This window comes from Salvia splendens, chromosome 22 (assembly GCF_004379255.2).
Source record: "Salvia splendens isolate huo1 chromosome 22, SspV2, whole genome shotgun sequence".
Classification (NCBI taxonomy): domain Eukaryota; kingdom Viridiplantae; phylum Streptophyta; class Magnoliopsida; order Lamiales; family Lamiaceae; genus Salvia; species Salvia splendens.
In genome coordinates this window covers 2,861,678-2,881,748 of record NC_056053.1, presented here as the reverse complement: position 1 = coordinate 2,881,748, position 20,071 = coordinate 2,861,678, and the positions used below count along the sequence as shown (strand labels likewise).

Sequence of the window (20,071 nt, the reverse complement as noted above, 5' to 3'; positions counted from 1 at the left end):
TGAATTTTTGTGTGAAATGAAACATGTAGTTGTTTTTTTTCATACAATTTTCTGCAAATTAATTTAAATTGAGATTATACTTTAGTTCCAATTTCTCTTGGCAATCGGTTTTACGAAAAATGTTTCCAAAGCAGGGGAAATTGTGTTTTACTACTAGCGATTCTAATTTAGAGAGAGAGAGAGAGAGAGAAACGTTAAATAAAAGTGTAGAAGGGTTTATTCGGAATGAGAGACAGTAAAGGGATGGAGAAGACAAGAGCCATCTACAGAATATCTCTACTCCTCATCGCTCTGCACCTCGCCTTTGCAGCTTCTCAATCCGATATTCCGCAGGTTTCATTTTCTCTTTCAAGATCCAAAAACCACTACATTAATCTCCCGAAAATGGCGAAAAAAGAAGAATCTTCAACTTTCTATGTGTTTCCCAGTAATCCACAAAATTGCGGAGTTTGATATTTGTTCAATCCGTATCAATTTTTGTATATTCGTGAATTCAGCGTGATAGCTATAATATCCTTATTTCCGTTCTAATAAGTTCTAGTCTTTATAGAGTTTGGTTTCTTGATATTTTTGTGAAACTGATAATAAGATATTATCTTGATAATAAATCTCGATTCACTTCACTAGTAGTCATGTAATGATTTCCAGAGCTTAAAGTTCGTTATGAATAAGGCTTCCGGGGGAGAAAAATTATCCTGGGTTGATGCCACTGTTTTCCCTGGGAAAGTTAATCATTTGAGGGAATTTTGGTGTGAAAATGATAGTCAAGAAAATTTACCAAGTATTTCTTTCTGTGTCATTTTTCCTGAGTTCTTTTGTATAGAAGATTTACATGAGTTTTGCTCTCTTATCATTCTTGCTGTATCAAGTGTCTTACTCGTGTAAATTGGATGATATGTTCCTCTCTTGGACAAGCTATATCAATTTTCAGCTAATTAGATAGAAATGTACTACGATTCATTGATCAACTTCATTTTATACTTATTGGGTTCACGTTCAAATGATGCTAAGTTGCAAGTTATAGAACCATGAAGGTGTTCCGCTATAGTTTCCTCTTTTCATATAAAGAGTACTTTGCTTCACACTCAAGAGTTTAACAGTTGCAATTTTGCTTTTTTTGCCACAGGATATCAGCAGAGATACCTCAAGGTAAAATTGTCTGTCATTTGTTTTAGATCTGTGGATAATATCTGTTAGATAAAACGTATAGTTATATGTTTTACAACTAATCACAACCTAGAATGCAGTGCAACACATTTTTGACAATTGAAGAGTTTGCAGGGTAGCCTTTAATTAACCATATGATGACCCAAAGCTTCAAAATATACGCAAAAGACAATTTTTCGTAGTCATAATGGGTAGGCATGCAACACTACTGAAAAGTCCAACTCTGAGTGTGATCCAGTGAATGAGCCTTGATGTATATAGAATCATAGATTACAGTCTGAAAGAAATAGATGAAGAGCTAGGTTAATTAGGATTAGCATTCCATCAGTGTAATCCATTTTCCACAATGACCATACGAGTAAAATCTATTGAATGTCATTGTCATATTGGTGGTAATCTCGACATTTCTGTTTTAATGCTTAGAAATCTAAATGAAGAACATCAAGAAGTTCATTGCTCAAGAGAGAGGAGTCGAGCAGCCTGGAAGATAATAGAGGAGGTACTGAGAACTGCAAATCATATTTTGTCAATACATGTAGTGGACTTCTTTGACATTGAACTATTTTTGATGCAGTATCTTACGCCTTTTGTGGAGAAAGAGAAATATCAACTTTCAAGCAGATGCAGGCTTCATCCAAGCAGTGATTTGTTCAGGGACCAGGAGGAGCATAAGATTCATGTTGACGTGAATGAATGGCGATGTGGCTATTGTAAGAAAATCTTCCGAGCAGAAAAATTTTTGGACCAGCATTTTGACAACAGGCACTACAATCTTCTAAATGTTGTATGTGACGTTGTCATTACTTTATCTTTAGTGTGCTGGTTATTGGGTTCTAGATGCTTGTTTTATTTTGTTTATGTTTTCTTTTGGAAATAAGAGATGAAATTATATGAGCCCATCTATATGTGTTGGTTAGCTTGCTTACTAAGGTTGTAAGGTTTTCCTCACCTTTCTTTTCAAATTAGTGAAGGTAAAGAGTGTTATGGGAAAGATCCCTATGTTCTTATTTTTAGTTTCTAGAGTTATCCATACGACTGATGACTGACTTGAAAGGCCTTTGGTTACTTGAGGTGTAGGACGTTATCTTACTATTGGGAAATTTTGGACTAACTTGTGTTGGTGATTGCATTAGTTACGATGCAACTACCATTTATGTCACCGCTTGCTTTACAGTTCAATTTCTAATCAAGTAGCTGATATTTTCATTTACTTGGAAGTCAACGAATAAAACCATTGATCTCGGTTTGTTGAATGTTCTGATTCTGTCATCCATGGATCTTGGATTAAGAGTTTTCCTGCTCTGTGTTGAACTCTGAAGTGTGCATGCCTCTTCTTTTCTTTATTAAAATAGAAAGTAAATGAATTGTCTTAATTTACTTTCTTTTTGGTAATTTGTGTAAGACGTGGGACTGTGGTGCTAATTCAGAACCATTAGAGATGACTCTTCGTCCCCAGGATCTATATTGCATTACTAGCAAATCATCGATTAGGTGTGTGGACCATAAGATCACTTAGATATTAGTATTTTGTTTCCATTGTTGCATGCCTGAATTTTGGGTTGAACTTACAGTTTTACATTGAAAACTTTATATATCTGATACCACTTCACTGCTTTCGATGCCCTCAGAGTCATGGCAAGTGCTTGGCAGATCTATGTGGAGCTTTGCATTGTGATTATGTGATCAATTCACAATCTCATAAATCCAAGTGTAATCCTGCAGCTGCTGCAAGGAACCGTCACTTGTGTGAGGTTGTTCTCGGTTCTAGTGTATGATCCAAGACTTTCTTAGTATATGATCTAAGGAACATGTTTCATCTCTTTGCAGGATCTTGCGAACAAGTGTTTTCCTGTAAATGAGGGTCCATCAGCAAGTCGTCTACATGGTACATTTTTTCTTGATAAAGCATGTAATGGCTTTGGTCAAATCATGTTTGTTGACAACATCCTTCTGTTAATGTTCTTCCAGAATTTTTTTTACACCAGTTCTGTGATGCCCATACTTGCTCAAGAGGAGTAAAACCTTTTGCTCGGGGAGGCAAGGTATGTGGTTACTACTTGACATCTAGTTTGCGTGGCATATCATAAATTTTATTTTCTGCTAAGAGGATGAGTAAAATTTTGCATTGAACATAGATAGTTGGTCACAAAAACAATATGCATAAGTTTTGGACATTGAAGAAAATCTCTATGCTTTCTCATTTCTTGTGTCTCAATCCATTCTGTTGCAGAAGCACACCAGCGTATTGTACTTGGCTGCTTCAGTGCTGATTTTGATGTTCCTTCCTATGTTTTACGTGATCGTGTTCTTTTCTCAGAGGTACTGTCCTTGTCTATTAATCAGTCACCACATTCAATGATATCAAGTTAAAAATGCTATAGATGAAAGTGTAAGATCTCATGGACCTGTATATATACAGGGATAAAAAAGGATTGACGCAGCTGAAGCGCGTAGCAAGACCTGGGAGAAAATCAAAACCCTCTTGACGGTAATTAACTTTCTCTACTCTTGCAACATAGGAGCTGAGCTGACTGTTTGATACCCCCAGAAAAGGGTGATGATGTGTATAGTTCCGTTTCCTTTCTATTTGTGATATCTCAAGTTCTCAACTACGCACCTGTGCTATTTCAAAGTGGAGAAGTTATCAAAAATTTTATTATTTTTTTCAGGTGAAGTATTATTGGCAATGCATCATTCATTGTGACAGAAAAGAAATGAGCAGAGTGCAGAATCTTCAGTTGGGATGTGTTCCACCAAGAATGCAAAGACTTCTCGTGAAGATGGAACGATGGAAAATTAAATGCTTTACTTTTCATTTTGTATTATTGTTCTTTTCAAAATTGTTGTAACACTTCATTCACTTGTAGACTAGATAAAATATCTACGGCCCTGTATAATGCTTTTGATTGTATTTTGCATATCAAGCGTACAAAATCCACAGATTTTTGTTTCTTCTTTTTGAAACATTGTTGAACAGCTGTGTGAATTCATCTGAGCACAATAAATTTTATACATATTCCAAAGCAAGTCATGGTGATATTACACCAAATGCAAGAGCTATTAACTCGTTTGACAGTAGAAAACCATCGGGGTCACTGAGGCAAAGATATGCAAGCTTCTCGTTGAGCGAAGAAGACACTACTACTTCATCAGCCGCGACATCTCTTCGTTGCTCGTCTAAGCAGATCACAAGCCCACTTTTCAGATAAGGCCTGTAGACCTCCAACATCGACACTAAAATTGAATCACCAAAAGCCTCCCTGAAAGATTTCAAATCCAGGCCATCAGATGTTCGCAGAGAGAGCATGGTAACATCCATAGCCAAGTCCTTGTTTTCGACAATCCCATCCGACCGCGTGTCCACTGCTCCATTCTCCAGATCTTGGACATAATTGACGTAGTCCTTGAGCCTCCTTGGCCTTGAAAACCTTACTCCGCTGATATGACTAGCTGAGCCCAGACCAAAAGCATAGAAGGGTTTGTTCTTCCAGTAGGTGCTATTGTGCTTGCAGCGGTATCCACTCTTGCAGTAGCTACTTATCTCGTAATGCTCATAACCTGCATTTCCTAGCATTGCTGAAGCCATTTTGTAAAAGTCGGCTGACTGATTCTCTGAAGGCAGAGGAAATTCACCAGGTGTGTATCTGTACAACATCAAGGATTCAAGGTTACATTCAGTGAGATGAAAGGGTTTGTGTTTCTTTAAGGTAGCTGCTTACTGTTTAGAGTGAACCATTTCTCTTCAACTCAAACAACTATATATCCCATATAAAGTAGGGGGGACGGGGGGCGTTTACTTTGGTTGATCCGTGATAGCTCAGAGGCTAATCCGTACATACTTGATCGATTGAACAACTTGAAGCTCATTACACATTACATCATGTAATCTTTCAAAAGCTCACTCTTATGTAATATAAATAGTACAAAATGCCTCTGTGTCAATCTACACATACATAACTAGAGCATTATTCACAAATTTGGCTGACCTTATATATCCTAAAAGGTTTAGGGACAATTGTGCCTAAAGATACAAACTTTCACCTAAAGATACGAATTTCCACCTAATTTTCACTTTGGACAACTAAAACTTTTGCCTCCAAATACAAGAACTTCCTGTTGTGATTGTTCACACAACTGTCAAATTTCGACAAATTAATGTCCCCCTAACTAGTTACAATGACATAAGATATACAACTACGTTGTTTAAGCCTGTAGACATTTTAGATATCCACCTTAACATTAATTTAAGGGCAATTAACAAGAATCATAACAACTGAAAGTTTATTTATTTCTAGGCTGAACTTTTAGATAGCGTGCAAAAGCATAATCAAATGAAACTTTGTGCATCTAGACGCATTCACTCAGCAAAACTTATGATATTAAATGAAAAGGACAGTGCAAATCGTAGCAGAGGATGATGAACAACTTACAAGACTCCAAATTTAGTGTCTTGTTCGACCTGCAAATCATAAACCGAGACATGCGTGGGGCCAGCAGCAACAGTGAGCTGCAAGCTCTCCTCCCACATAGCCGGAGTCTGATGAGGTAGCGACGAGATCAAATCCACGCTCCAATTCTCAACCCCACATGCTTTGACAATCTCAACAGCTTCAAAGATTTCATCAACTCCATGAGCTCTCCCACAAGACCTCAGCAGCTCAGCTTGAAAAGACTGCACTCCCAACGAAACTCTATTCACACCGAAACTCATCAATTCCCTCATCGTCGCCGCATTGAACGTGCCCGGGTCCATCTCCATCGATATCTCCGCATCCCCACACAGCCCGAACTTGTCCGAAAGCGCGTCGAGAACCGAGGAGACGAGCCTCGGAGGCACGAGGGAGGGCGTCCCGCCGCCTAAAAACACGGTTTCAAGAGGCGGGAAGCTGCTTATTGAGGGAAGCTTGGTGGCTATGATCTCGCGGCAGAGAGTGTCGACGTAGCTGGAGATGCGCGGGTCGTCGTCGTGACTGGATGAGGAGCCGAGGGCGATGATGGGGAAGTCGCAGTAGTGGCAGCGCTTGCGGCAGAAGGGGAGGTGGACGTAGGCGGAGGCGGGAGGTTGTTTGGGAAGCTCTAGTAGCAGTGGGGCATTTTGTCGAACAGGTTGTGGGCATTGTTGGAGGGTGAGGGAATTAGTGTACAGAGAGAGCCTTTGGGCGGAGGAGAGGAGTGGAGCGTAGGCTGATCTCAGAATCATTTCTGCTGAATTTCGGTCTAAACAATTGGATCAATGTAGCGGAGGCTCCACATCAAAGAATTCTACATCATGCAAAATTTTCTGTATAAACATGGCTTTATATGTACTACTACAAAGTTTAATTCTCCCATTCTCTTGTCATTTATAGTCTCGTTTTGATCGATACCGCACAAATTTTAAGAAATTGTTTGACTTTTGAAAGAAAATAGGGAAATGAGTTAGTGGAAACTCGACCACACTTTTATATACTCTATCGCCCAACGAGAGATTTCGGTAAAAGGGTCTCAATTCGCTGGCCTTTCAAAATTTGGGATTAAATTCGCTGATATTTCGGAATATAGGGTCGTGGCATGCAAATTTTTCAGAATAATGTTAGTGGAAGGTGGTCCTAATTTTATACATTAGTTTTATGTTGAAATGGGAAGGAAATAAAGTTATGGGGTGTTCGGTTGACAAGATTAAATCTCATGATTAAATATGTACCATGTTTGATTCATAAGATTGAACCCTTCAGCTTAATCCTAGATGGATAGTCTCGTGATAATTAGTCATAGCCTCCCCTTCCAACTAAAATAATCCCACAATTTAGTTCTAGATGGATAGTCTCATGATATTAGTCATGGCAACCGAACGCACCTTAGTGTAATATGTAGTTCATTACCAAAAGTAGTAGAAAAACAAATGGGACATTTATTGATGGACAGACGAAAAATGGCAATATGGGATACTTATTGGTGGACAAAGTATTTGCTGTATAATAGAATGTGAGTGTGATGAGTTAGGTGAATGATGGGTCATCCACTTATCGAAAATAAAAAAAAAGCAATTAAGACTTTAAATCGCGAACATCCCAAAATAGTAAAATATGACAATTTTTCATGAACGAATGGAGTATTGATTGCCAATTAAGTTATAATTGATGTTAAATTAATCTAATTTTCACCTTTTATATTATACCTATAAAAATTAGACCACCTTCTTTTTTGTCATTTTTAAGATGTACCATTAAAATAATGACTTCTGCTTTAGAATTTTTTTTTTCTCTAAAGTTGACACATTCTTTACTAATAATATTCTAAATTTTTTGTTTATCTATCTATTTCTTGCATTATCAATTGCGCATTAAAACTTATACTCCATCAGTCTCCAAAGAATATGCATTTTGGGGTCGGCACGAGTTTTAATGTAAAATTGGTAAAGTAAGATAGAGGTAGAGAGATAAAGTAAGAGAGAGGTAGAGAGAAAAAGTAATTAAAGTATTGTTGGTGGAGAATGGGTCTCACCTCCTCCTTAGAGAGAAAGGACTTTCGAAAATTAGAAAGTGCATATTTTTGTGGGACGGACAAAAAGGAAAGAGTGCATATTCTTGTGGGACGGATGTAGTATATTTTTTTTAAAGCGGTCTATTTTTATGAAACGAGTATTCAGTCTCTACTTTTTTTAAAGTTTGCTAGACAATTATGAGCAATGTTAATTTCATAATTTTTTATTAATTTTTAAAGATGTAGAATATGGTAAATTTCATCATTTTAATGATATTTTGTCCTTGTTTTTATGTTCTACTTTCTTCTCGCTAATATTTACAATAACATCATTGTGTCATAATATTATTGACATTTTCATATATTTTTTGTTAATATGGAAAAGCCTTGTTTTACAAAATTTAGTTAGCCAATTATGTGTCTAACTTTTTGCCCACCACATCAGAGCATCCGCAATGGCGGACTTCTGCGCGGAATTCCCACGGACGTCACGGAATTCCGTCGCGGACGTCCGCCATTAGGCGTACCGGGCGCGGATACTGAATTGGGTTGAGGACGTCGCAGGTCCGCGGAATTCCGCGCGGAATTCCGTCCGCCATTGTGTGGACTGTCACGGAATTCCGCACGGATGTCCCGTATTGTGCATTAAATGTTTTTTTTTCTATAAATACATCCCGTTGAACTTCATTTCATTCGATGAGTGAGGAGCCGGTTTTTATTTTAAAAAAAGTGTACTTGTTTTAGTAATTATGTATTTTTTTAATGAAGTATGTTTTTTTAAATAAAGTGGTTGCATTTTCTCCGTATTCGCGTCTAAATTTTAATCCCGTAAATTGTTTACTTCCGGAAATTGTTTAATTTGTGAATTTGTGATTTTTTTTAATGTGGGAATTTCGTCGGGAATTCCGCAGGGGATGTTCGCCACTATGCAGTGGGAATTCCGTATGACATGGCAGAGCAGTGGGAAGTCCTTATGACGTGGCAGGAGGTGTTTTTGGGAAGTTCGCGGGGAATTTCGCCGGGACATCCGCACCACTGCGGATGTCCCTCAAACATAGGAAATGCCTTGTTTGAGTTCCCCATAGTCAAATTGACACAAGCTCCTCACATATTACTTGAGCTATATAAAATTGCTTATATAACACAAGCTATCAACAATATGGTCATCTGAGAGATCCATGTATGTTGAAAACTCAAGCAATCATGTGAGAGCATCATGTATTGAACAGATAAATTATCCATCTTTAAGCAAGATTTTCGAAGATAATATTTATAGCTTTGTTTTTTTTATAAGAATCTTATACTTAATTGCTATATTTTAGAAGGTATTAAATCTAATATTTTGTTCATTTCTAGCTTTGTTTTTTTATAAGAAATTATATTCTTATACTTAATTGCTATATTTTAGAAGGTATTAAATCTAATATTTTGTTCATTTCTAAATCTTTACTCATGTAGTTCATCTTGAAATTGGGATAAATTAGTAGTGTAAACTGATGAGTAATTTAATAAAATTATGGTGATATGGGTTCGAAACTTTATATGAGATGACTATTTTAGAGATATATACGCATCCAATCAATGACCGAGATTTCAATGGCACATTTTTAATATATCATCATGATTAGCTATTTACAATAATCATTACAAAAAAACTAGTAGATTTTTTTATTTAAGTTTTAGAGCATCCACAACTGTGCTCTTGCCAGCAGCATGGTTGTGGGCCCGGCCCTACTTTTTCTGCCTGCTCTCTGGCAAGAGCACAACACCCACAACTGTGCTCTTCCGCAAGGACGGGGGTATTCACCGCGACATATGCTTCGTAAGCGACACGATGTTGTTCGTAGTATTCTTGTTCTTCGTGCTCTACTTCAGCCATGAGATGAGTGAAATCCATTTGAGGTTTTGAGTGAGAGATGAATGTGTTGATAGTTTGTATGAGAATTATGAATGAGAGATGGTTTGATGTGATAAATGGATGATGAATGTGTGTATTTATAGATGATTTTGGGGAAAAAAATAAAAAAAATCCAAAAAATTCATAAAAATGGGCAAAAAAAGGGCAATATTTTTGAAATTTGGAAAATAATTTTTTTTATTTTTATCATTATTTATAATTAAATAACGAATTTTAAATAAAAAATATATATTCAAAGGCAACGGCTATGCCGTTGCCCAATCGCGTGCCGCCACGTCACCTGCTCGTTGGCACGGCGCTGCTCGATGCATCGAGCAGCGCGGCAGCGCCGTGCCAGCGGCGCGAGCGCGGCGGCGGCGAGACACGTCCGTGCCAGCGGCGCAGACGGACGCGGGTTACGGCGTCACCGTTGCGGATGCTCTTAGAAAGAGTTTCTCCAACTCTTACATTGTTTATTCATGTTTTACAACTCGCCTTTCTTCATATTCTATTTCCCCCACGCAGATGATTTATTAGAGTAGGAATGTAGGTCTAGGATAGTATACATGCAGCACGATCGGGAGATTGAAAAATATGAAAGAAGTATACATCATCTCTCATTATTATTAAATTTAAATACACTAGTATTAAAATAATTGCAAAAGAAAAAATTATTCCATCCGCCCTCAAAGAGTATAAACATTTGGTTCGACACAGATTTTAATGCTTAAATGAAAAAAATAAGAGAGATAGAAAGAAAAAGTTTTTAAAGTATTGTTAATGGATCACCTCATTAGATAGAAATGTGTTTCCAAAATTAGAAAGTTCGTACTTTTCAAGGACGGAGAGAATATTTAAGTTATAAGAACGGCTATATGTGTAGGGGTATGATCAATTGCTAACTTTTTAAGTTGCTAACTCTGCTAACTTATCAACGCAATGTATTCAAAATGGCAACACGATGACATTAAAATGTCATTGACATTTTAATGTCATCGTGTTGCCATTTGAATACATTGACATTTTAATGTCTTCGTGTTGCCATTTTGAATACATTCCGTTGATAAGTTGATATTTTAATGTCATCGTGTTGTTATTTTTAATACACTGCATGGATAAGTTAGCAGAGTTAACAACTTAAAAAGTTAGTAATATAATGCACTCATGCATGGGTATTGTATTTTTGTTTTTTATATTTATGCGACTTCAAATTTCTTAGCATTTAGAGAGAACGTGTTTTTCTTAGATATGTAGTATAAAACATTTCATAGCACATACGGTAGAACCTTTGGGTTCCATTAAATGTCACCTTTCATTTTTACTATTTTAGTAAGTGAATAATTTATTAAAACTCGCACCGATAAATTATGTACTAACATCTATGGGGACCGAAGGGATTATTAGATTATTAGCATCTAAAGTCACATACTTTGATTATATTTTATAGTATTTCTTGTAGGGTAGTGATAAAATGCAAACTCATATATTGTATAAACTCCAAACTTTTTAACACAGTATCAACATAACGTCAACACAGTGTGAAATTTCAAGATTTTGATATCAACACAATGTCAATGCAATGTCAACACAGTTTCAGCACAGCATCAACCGTTGACATTGTATTGACATTTTTTGTTGCTATTATTTTATCATATGTTGATATTTTTTAACGGTACAGATCATAATTTGGAGTTTGTACAATATTTAGAGTTTGCATTTAATCACGTTCCCGTAAACTAGAAAAATTACAAGAAAAGTCATGATCTAGTCTTTGCTTTGGTATCATAGCCAATTCTTCTTAAATCAATTTTAGAATTAAAATTATCAATTATCCCAAATTTCCCATTGCCCATTTTCCTTCGATCCTCTCCGTCTCTCTCAATTTCACCGTTTCTCACCTCTCCCCGGTGAAGCCCAGCGAAGTTAGTCGTTTTTTACTATCGTTTTCTCTTCTTCCTCAACCCTGGCCCGTCTTGCTACACACAAACACTCATAGAAATTCATTCCATATTTTCTCACAAAATTTGGCGAATCCATCATTTTCTCTCTTCTTCTTCCTTCTCCTCACTCGAACAAGCAAGCCAGCTACTATCCCCAGCGAAGTGGCCACCATTGCAGCCTTTACCCTCGCCTCTCTCTCCTTTGATTCCGCTCCTCTCCATTTGAACATTTTTACATCTTTATTATGGAATGGAGCATTTACATTTTACACTACCAAATGACCTACCTAATATACAAATGTACTGAATTATGTTCATCAAGACATTATCTAAGCAGCTGATCTTAACATCCATGATTAGCACAAAATTTATGTTCCCTTTTATTTTCTACAAATATACTTTAAAAAGCCATTAATCAAGTTTCACTTTCTATAAAACAGATAAGCACCTGAATGTCTGTCGCTAATCATGACTCATTGTGTATAGTTTACAAAATTACAAATACATCTTCTATAACCCCATCTACTTATCTTAAAATAGCAAACAAAACCAAAAGCGCGTCCAAATGTAAAAATTATGATAGCACAGATCAAAACAGATGTTATACAGGCGAGATTACCAGTCAAGACTACTCATTCTTTGGTGTTGGTGGCGTTGCGCAACAGTTTTTTCATTTGAGGTATTTCACCATGTACGGACCTTCAAGCTCGTACCCCAACTTTCTATAATAATGCCTTGTTCCTACACCTGAAATCACAGCTAACTTAAGCGATCTGTGTTCGCTTGTAGCAATCCGTTCGGCCTCCTCCATTAATAGCGTACCATAACCTTGATGTTGCAGTTTATCAGCATCCCGCCCATGAACAGGAACTGCAGTCCCATAAACATGCAATTCACGAACAATTGAACACTTCCCTGTAAGCTCTGGGCAAGTCACATTCTTTCCACATTTCCGCAAACGAAGTAACCCAACAAGAATATCCTAGATTAACGATACATAGAAGCACATAAGTTCTATTGGCACAATAAGATACACGGGGTGAGTTTCTTAGCGAGTAAAGTTTAGAACCGAAGTAGCCATGTGTTTGGCTTAGTTAAATTGACAGCAAGAATGAATTATCCAGTTTTATATGAGTTATGCACCTGGCGAGTGTCTTCATATGAAAGAAAGGTCTCCCATCCCTCATTTGCTGTATAATCACGGCGAACAAGCTGGACTTCCTCTGGTTTTATCTTGTGGTGAATGTCCTGATTTTATTCACCAGAATATAAATTAATGGCTCATTAAAACTAAGCATTTCACAGATAGGATAGCTTGTTTGCTTGCCTGGATACCCGCTTCACGTGTTCTAACATCTCTGCATTTCAAGCCCAAATCATCCATCCTTGCCAAAGCTAGTTCCCGAAGATTACCCTTCTCAACACCAGAAGTAACTAGAGGCATAGGGATATCTCGTTGAACTCGATAAACCCGAGTCCATGGAGGAACCATAGCTAGAATTCGAGCTATGATGTCAACAAGCTGTTCAGGAGGATAATTTCTATACCTATACATGATTATAACAAGAGAGTCAGAGACCAAATTAGCTATATTTACAAAGTGAGCTAGCAGAGAAGCCAAACTGACTTCCAACTGAGAAAATGCAACCTCTATAATGTAAAGCTGAAAACTATACCTGCCAGTCTTCCAAAGCTCATAAAGTCCTGTTCCACGAATGACTAGGGTAGGATAAATTTTTAACCCGTCAGCTCTAAAGCGAGGGCTCTCAAAGAACTCTTTAAAACTTTCCATGTCTCTCTCGACACCAACATGTGGCAGATCAGGCATCATATGAGCTACTACCTGTAATAAAATGAATGATTAAGTAGTGCAGTTAAAGAAATGGAAAGTATAACAAAATGAGAATTTACAATGTGAATTTACAATCATCAGCCTTTACAACATTACATGAGCAGGCCATGGCTGTAACAGTTTAAGAACAATGAGAGGATGAAACTGCACATCAAAATCACAATCAGTTTTCCTCTCTATCCAGTTCGAAGTTAGAATGACTTAACAGAATTGTTTCTCTCTCCGTCTCTCCCCCACTCCTTCCTACGTAAACAGTTACGTACAACTCTAAGCATGTTTTGTAAAGGTTCTGTAAGACCAGATTGTGTGAATAGATAAATGAGAGATAGTACTATTTTTGCGCTTTTGTGCCTGAGATGGAGATGAGAATGAGGAGATGTAAGCATATAAGTATATATGCCAGCTTAACTTTAATTGATTAATTCCTTTTATGCTAGTTGCAGATTTATCTGTAGAGATGGAAACTACAATATTGAAATGTGGCAAACTTATCAATCCACAAGTTTCAATGGGGAAAAACCAAACTACCCCAAAAATAATCTAAATCTCTCCCTTGCTCAGTCAACATGCGAATTCTCCATACATCGGACTAGAGAGTAGAGTAGAAGAAATGGAAAAGCCTACCCTGTATTTTCTGGTGAGAAAATACTGGGATTCACCAAGACCAATGAAGTTAACAAAAAAGGTTTCCCTAAGATGCTAGTTCTCTGAAGGCAAACAGAATAGCAATGAGCCAATGAAACAAAACTTTCCAAATTGTAGAACAGTATAGAGAAACACCTTGAATCCAGCATCCTTTGCTAAGGAAAAGCAATCAGCCACAGCTGCTACAGTGTGACCCCTATTGGTGTCACGAGCAACATCCTCATATGTGCTCTGAACTCCAATTTCCAGTCTTGTACAACCATATGAAAGCATCTGCCTCAAGTGTGGTCCCAAGCAGTAGTCTGGTCGCCTAAATATTCAATACAGAAGCAGCAGTCAATCAGGCACAAAAGCAGCTCACTTGTTCCAGACATGAACAAAACACTAAGGAAGAAAGGGACAAGAGAAGGGAAAGAATCTTGTTTGTCATATGAAAAAGTAATGTAAGCACTTGAGTGACTTCAGAAGTGTCAAAATCAAGGGTGAGACACTGAGCTGATCCATTTATCAAATGAATCAAGAAGCTACTGTACCGTTTTTGTTTCAGCATTACAATATGGATATTGGAGTTTTATTTAATGGTTCAGAAGTAAAATATTCCCTCAGAAATCCTGTCTCCGTAAGAAAAATGCAAGAAACTGGTGTCCTCTTAGGGAAAACCAACAAACCAGGGTAGCATCTAAAAAAGAAAATACAATTTTAACTTACGTCTCGATTGTCATCCCAATACACTTTATTGCACTGTGCTCAGAGTAAGATACTGCTTCTTCAACATTGGCAGAAGTGTGGCCCGATAAAGCATCATGTAGATTCCTAGTAAAATAATCACGGTACTCTGCGGGTAATGACATAAAAGTGCCACCCATCAAGATGAACTCGACCTGTATGATTAACACAACAAACATTTCAATACCAGGATTTTTTCCTTAGTTGGTAATTGATTAAACCAATGTAGAAATCAGCCTCGGCAGCCTAAGCAAACCTTGTCAACACTGTGACCCAATCTCTTAAGCTGGTCGATTCTGCTTCTTGCCTGGACATAAGGGTTGTATCTAAAACAGCAAGAGATAATTAAATAAAATCAAATTCCTCATGTACATCCTACTATTTTCAGGAACTGAAAATCAAGTACTCCATTATAATTGGATACTATAGTCCAAAGATAACGTTCCAAGGAAAATACAGACAATGGAGCAAAGATTGTCAAGTACTATCATCTTACTTCTTAGGTCACTATCACTGAAAAACAAACTCCTCATTCCAAATACTATATCCCTTTTAGCATTTTCTGTTGTAGAAGGACTATAATCCAAGTTCTACATAAAAATAGAATCTCAAGGTTGCAAGATGAAATGCCAAACTGAATGAAAACAAGAGGAATACACAGAGGGGAAGCATCAGTGAAGGTTTCTAATTGAATGATACATATTGCTCACACTAAATCAATCCTTCGAGAAGTTTCTTCCTTGCAGAAAATTTGTCTATTAAAATAAAAGGTCAGCAGTTTACAAATGACATCTGCAATACAAATACAAGCATCACATACTCTGTAACAACATTCCCAGTGCAGAACCCTGCTAAATGTGCCAATGTTCAAACAAACAGCAGTTGAATAAGGGTAAAGAATCATACAAATTAGACAACACAAAGAACCTCAAACATTAAAAATTAGTAAAAATCAAATCAAACACCTTAAAAAAAGTAACGCAGAATCAATGAAGACAATTTACCTAGCCCTAATAGCTCTCATGCTAGTAGGCTCATATCCCGTATAACTCTGCGTGCTGTACTCGAAATCGGAATCGGGGCCACCGGGGCAATACACGCATATATTCCCTGTCGTTGCAATATGCGGGCAGCGGTGAGGCTTCGACATCACGGCAACCACCGCAATACCAGACGCCGTACGCACTGGCTTAGCCCGGAGTTTGGGCAGCAAAGCTTCCTTCTCGGATTCCGGCAGCGCTGCTATCATCTCGACGAGCTTCGGCGCCTTGGAGAGCCCGTATTTCCGGCACGCCGCCGATTTGACAGCGTTTAGGTCGACGTCCTGGCCCTTGCGCGAGAGATCAACCATTGTGGATACTATTTCAGCGATTGCTTTGACGCGGGCTTCTTCTTCGGAGAGTCCGTGGCCGATTACCCCGCCGCGACCAGGTCGCGGGAGCTTCCGGGCCTCAGGCATAACTTCCACCGCCGCCATTTTGCCCCTTTTTTGCCGTTTATGAAACTGTTTTCTGCTTCAATTGGCGAAGACGCTACCGTGAGGGTTTTAGTATCACTGTATTTTTTTACCCAATCTCTTAACTAAGAGCATCTCCAGTGGGCGGATGTCCTCAAAAACACCTCCTGCCACGTCACTAGGACTTCCCATCCCACTGCCATGTCACTAGGACATCCTCTTCACAATCCGCCCTTCCCATCGCCCTTCCCACTAGGACTTCCCGCAATAAAAAAATCACAAATTCACAAATACACGTAACGGAATTATAATTTTGACACGGAATACGGGAAAATTACAAATGCTTCATTAAAAAAATTACATAAAAAAAGAAAAAAAATTACATAATAAAACCGCTCCCACTGTTTCCGGCATTGTTCGAGAACGCGACTCTTCGCCCAGCCGGTTTGTGTGTGAGGTAGGCTTCAGCGACGCGATGCCACAGTCTGTCAATATGCTGGTTAGCACCCACATAGGGATCCTCGACTATTGAAACCCAAGCCTTCGAAAGCGCGAAGTTTTCCCACACGCTCCAGACCGTCCGTTTTCCTGTCTCCTCAGCCACCGTTCGCGAGGAAGAGCTCGTGGCTTTCCCCTTGCCCCTACCCCTTGCCGTTGTCCCCACATCATCGGGAGTCTCCCTGATTGAAGATAGCTCCAACTCCTCAAAAGAGAGAGTTTCCACGCCGGTGAATTGAGTCTCCGGAACAAAACTGGAGGGGGTATCAGTAGACAGCATATCGATAACCGGGCGATAGACATCGTCCGCTAGTGGTTCAGGGCCCCTGCCACCCCCTCCACCAGGCATGGTCTGCATCATCCCACTCATCCCCATCATATTTGGGGTCATGCCCCCATCCCCATCCCCATCATATTTGGAGTCATGCCCCCATCACCGCTGCCCTGGGCATCATACCACACATCTCACCCATCCAATTGTACATACCGAAGTAAGGGGGCATCATACCACCCATCCCACCCATACACCCATCCTACCCATTCCACCCATCCCCGACATTGCCGGAACCATTGTCGCATTTGCGCTAGAGTTTGCATCTAGTTCGGCGGGAACGTCGGAGTCAGCGACTCGCTCGTGCCGGGGGAGGTTCTGTCGTTCTCCATTAAGTAGAAATGAAATTTGTAGTAAAAGAAGAGAGAAACTTGTTAACACAAGTGGTGTGAATGAAATGACGGACAACGAGCCGTATATATAGAGTTTTTTAAAAAAAAAATTTAATACCGGACGTCCGACCCACACCACAATGGCAGACGTCCGCCCGCCCGTCGCCTGCACGTCCGAGGACATCCGACGTCCTTACGGGACGTCCGTATCCTACCTTCCACGCCACAATGGCGGACGTCCCGGTCGCCCGTCGCGGATGTCCGACCGGACGTCCGCCATTGGAGATGCTCTAAGGGACAGAATCTGCAACATTCCCTCTCTTATCCGTCTCTTAACCATTTAAATTACTATTTATTCAATTTCATTTTTTTTTCAACAAATTCAATTAATAAAAACACACTTCATTAAATAAAATAAAATTACAACATAAAATAAAAAAAAACAACTTAAAATTCTAAAAAAAACACATAATTAAAATTCTAAAAAATAAAAATTACATAATTTAAAATACAATTTTATAGAAAATTAAAAAAACTACTCTGCCGGTGAATCATCCCCCGAATGCGGTGGAAGTGCACTGAATCCACATGGAGGCAGAATACCAAGTTGTCTTACCATAAACTCAATTCCGGCAAGATAGGCTTGGTATTAGGGAAGCGTCATGCGGGAAGTGTCCGCCATTGTGGCGGTCATGTACATGGACATTAGGGAGTTCGAGGGTGCCCCCGAGCCCGAGCCCGCCTGGCTTGATTCGCTCGGCCCCTCCTCCCTCTAGCCGCCTTCACCGCATTTCTCCCTTGCTGCCGACGGCGCCCACGGAAGGATCCCCCGGCATCGTTTGTCGTGCCCTCAACCTCATGCGAGGCAAACTCTTGTGCGGCGCTGCCCGAACCGCCCTCATTAGACGAGTATTGGCCACCCGCCGTGTGCTTCATGCGCTTCGAGGTCGAGCCTGAGCTGGACCGGACACCGCCGGCCCACCTTTCCTCGTCTTTGACGACCTCCCAAACATCGAAATGTTTGAATTGTTTGCCGGTGTCGTCGAAGTAGACTCGCAAAGACGACCTCAGAATGTCGGCTCCCATGGCTCCGCTTTGGTAATGAGCCGCTTCACTCTTGTAGATGGGGCAGAATTTTTTGACCTCTCTGTCGACTCGGTCAAAGTGAGCGCGGAGCATCTTAAATGTGCGGCGGCGGGACCCATTCGGCTTAATCTCATGGTAGGCCTCGGTGACCTTTTCCCAAAAGCACTTCCGAGATTGTTGATTCCCGACGATGGGATCGTACGAGACGCTGATCCAAGCGTTGTACACAACCAGCGTTTCCTTGGGTCTGTACGGATGTCGGCCTAGATCCTCATCCTTCACCTCCTCGCCCGCCTCCCCCTCCGCCCTAGAGCTTCCACAGCCTCCTCCGCCGCCTCGGCCTCCTTCCGGAGTGGGTTCAGCCGAATAATCCTCCTGAATCTGGGATAATCCCTGCGAATACCTCGGGGCGGAGGGACGGGCGTATGCATCCACATCAGAATGGGGTGGTTGGTACCCCCGGCGTCGACGGACCCTGGGTGCTCGGCGTCGACGAACCGGAACCACCACCCAGGACATTGTACATGCCCCCCAGTCGCCGAACGCATTTATGTCAAATCAGCCGGAGTCGCCACCGCCAGAGTTTCCATCGCCGGACATTTTGTGATAAGAGGTTAAATGAAAATTGGAGAGGAAACGGAGATGATTTGGGAAAAATATATGTGTATTTGTGTGTGAAATGAGGATGAATTAGGAGTATTTATAGAGTACAATAATAAAATAAAAAAGAAAAAAGAAAAAACAGTAATAATAACGGTAATATTACCGTTTTTCGATTTTTTATTTTTTTATTTTTTTTTAAATTCGAATTTAAAAAAATGATTTATTGCGTCAGCGTGACGATGCCACTCGCGGGCCGGCGAGTGGGCGTCACGCATGGCGCCGGAGCGTGGCGAGACGGCTCGCCATCTGTCTCGGCGGGACGGGACGCTCGGCGGGCTGGGGACGAAACGGGACGCTGCAACGCGTCTCGCCGCCGTCTCGACTCGGCGTGACGGGTTACGAGCCACCCGCGTGACGCATTGCGGGTGGCCTTATCTATCTATCTTTCAGCAAATAATGAATTTATTTAATTGACGGTAAAAATATGAAATTTTTAGTACTATTGAAAACAGTCTCAGCACGATTTATCTTGCCCATAGTCCATTGACTTTAAAAATATCTCCAAACAACCCTAGATTAAGGGTTTATTTTAAAAATGGTCATTTTCCCCTGTTTTGAGACGAAAATACCTTTTTGAGGATTTGGACATAAGAGCACCCACAACCGTGCTCTTGCCAACGAGCACGGTTGTGGGCCCGATGTCACTTTTTCTGCCTGCTCTTAGGCAAGAGTAAGAGCACAACACCCACAACTGTGCTCTTCTGCAAGGACGAGCACAAGGGTCCCACCATTCCATTATTCAATTTAAATAAAAATATTTGCACAAAATTAAAATACATTACACATACCCTGAATAATATTACAAAATACATTAAAAATTAAAAACTACATAATTAAAATCCTAAAAATTAAAATTTTCATAATTAAACTCCTAAAAATTAAAAATTACATAATTAAATTCGTAAAATTAATAAAACCCACTACTCGTTGCCGAATTTCGCCCACATGTGTTTGATTAGGTCTTCTTGTAGCTCAACGTGGGTTCGGGTATCGCGCATTGTGTGCCTTGTTTCGAT

The 20,071-nt window shown here is 39.7% G+C and overlaps 3 protein-coding genes across 3 annotated transcripts; 1 reads left to right on the top strand and 2 right to left on the bottom strand.

Moving 5' to 3' along the window:
• Positions 1 to 184: 184 nt before the first annotated feature.
• On the top strand, positions 185 to 4,131 carry LOC121787575. The gene is made up of 10 exons (XM_042186350.1): positions 185 to 333; positions 1,127 to 1,149; positions 1,591 to 1,666; positions 1,742 to 1,951; positions 2,796 to 2,918; positions 2,995 to 3,052; positions 3,136 to 3,209; positions 3,398 to 3,486; positions 3,587 to 3,655; positions 3,837 to 4,131. The coding sequence occupies exons 1-9, from the start codon at positions 226 to 228 to the stop codon at positions 3,651 to 3,653; spliced, it is 828 nt and encodes a 275-aa protein (XP_042042284.1). The 5' UTR covers positions 185 to 225; the 3' UTR covers positions 3,654 to 3,655; positions 3,837 to 4,131.
• A 56-nt stretch (positions 4,132 to 4,187) lies between these two features.
• On the bottom strand, positions 4,188 to 6,488 carry LOC121787574 (heme chaperone HemW-like). Its single transcript, XM_042186349.1, has 2 exons — positions 5,598 to 6,488; positions 4,188 to 4,811 (listed from the first exon to the last, which is right to left on the bottom strand). Exons 1-2 carry the CDS (start codon positions 6,365 to 6,367, stop codon positions 4,196 to 4,198), a joined length of 1,386 nt encoding a protein of 461 aa, XP_042042283.1. The 5' UTR covers positions 6,368 to 6,488; the 3' UTR covers positions 4,188 to 4,195.
• Positions 6,489 to 11,877: 5,389 nt separating this feature from the next.
• On the bottom strand, positions 11,878 to 16,226 carry LOC121786074 (elongator complex protein 3). The gene is made up of 8 exons (XM_042184597.1): positions 15,694 to 16,226; positions 14,946 to 15,015; positions 14,672 to 14,844; positions 14,099 to 14,273; positions 13,143 to 13,309; positions 12,794 to 13,013; positions 12,610 to 12,714; positions 11,878 to 12,448 (listed from the first exon to the last, which is right to left on the bottom strand). Exons 1-8 carry the CDS (start codon positions 16,164 to 16,166, stop codon positions 12,137 to 12,139), a joined length of 1,695 nt encoding a protein of 564 aa, XP_042040531.1. The 5' UTR covers positions 16,167 to 16,226; the 3' UTR covers positions 11,878 to 12,136.
• Between the last annotated feature and the right edge of the window lie 3,845 nt (positions 16,227 to 20,071).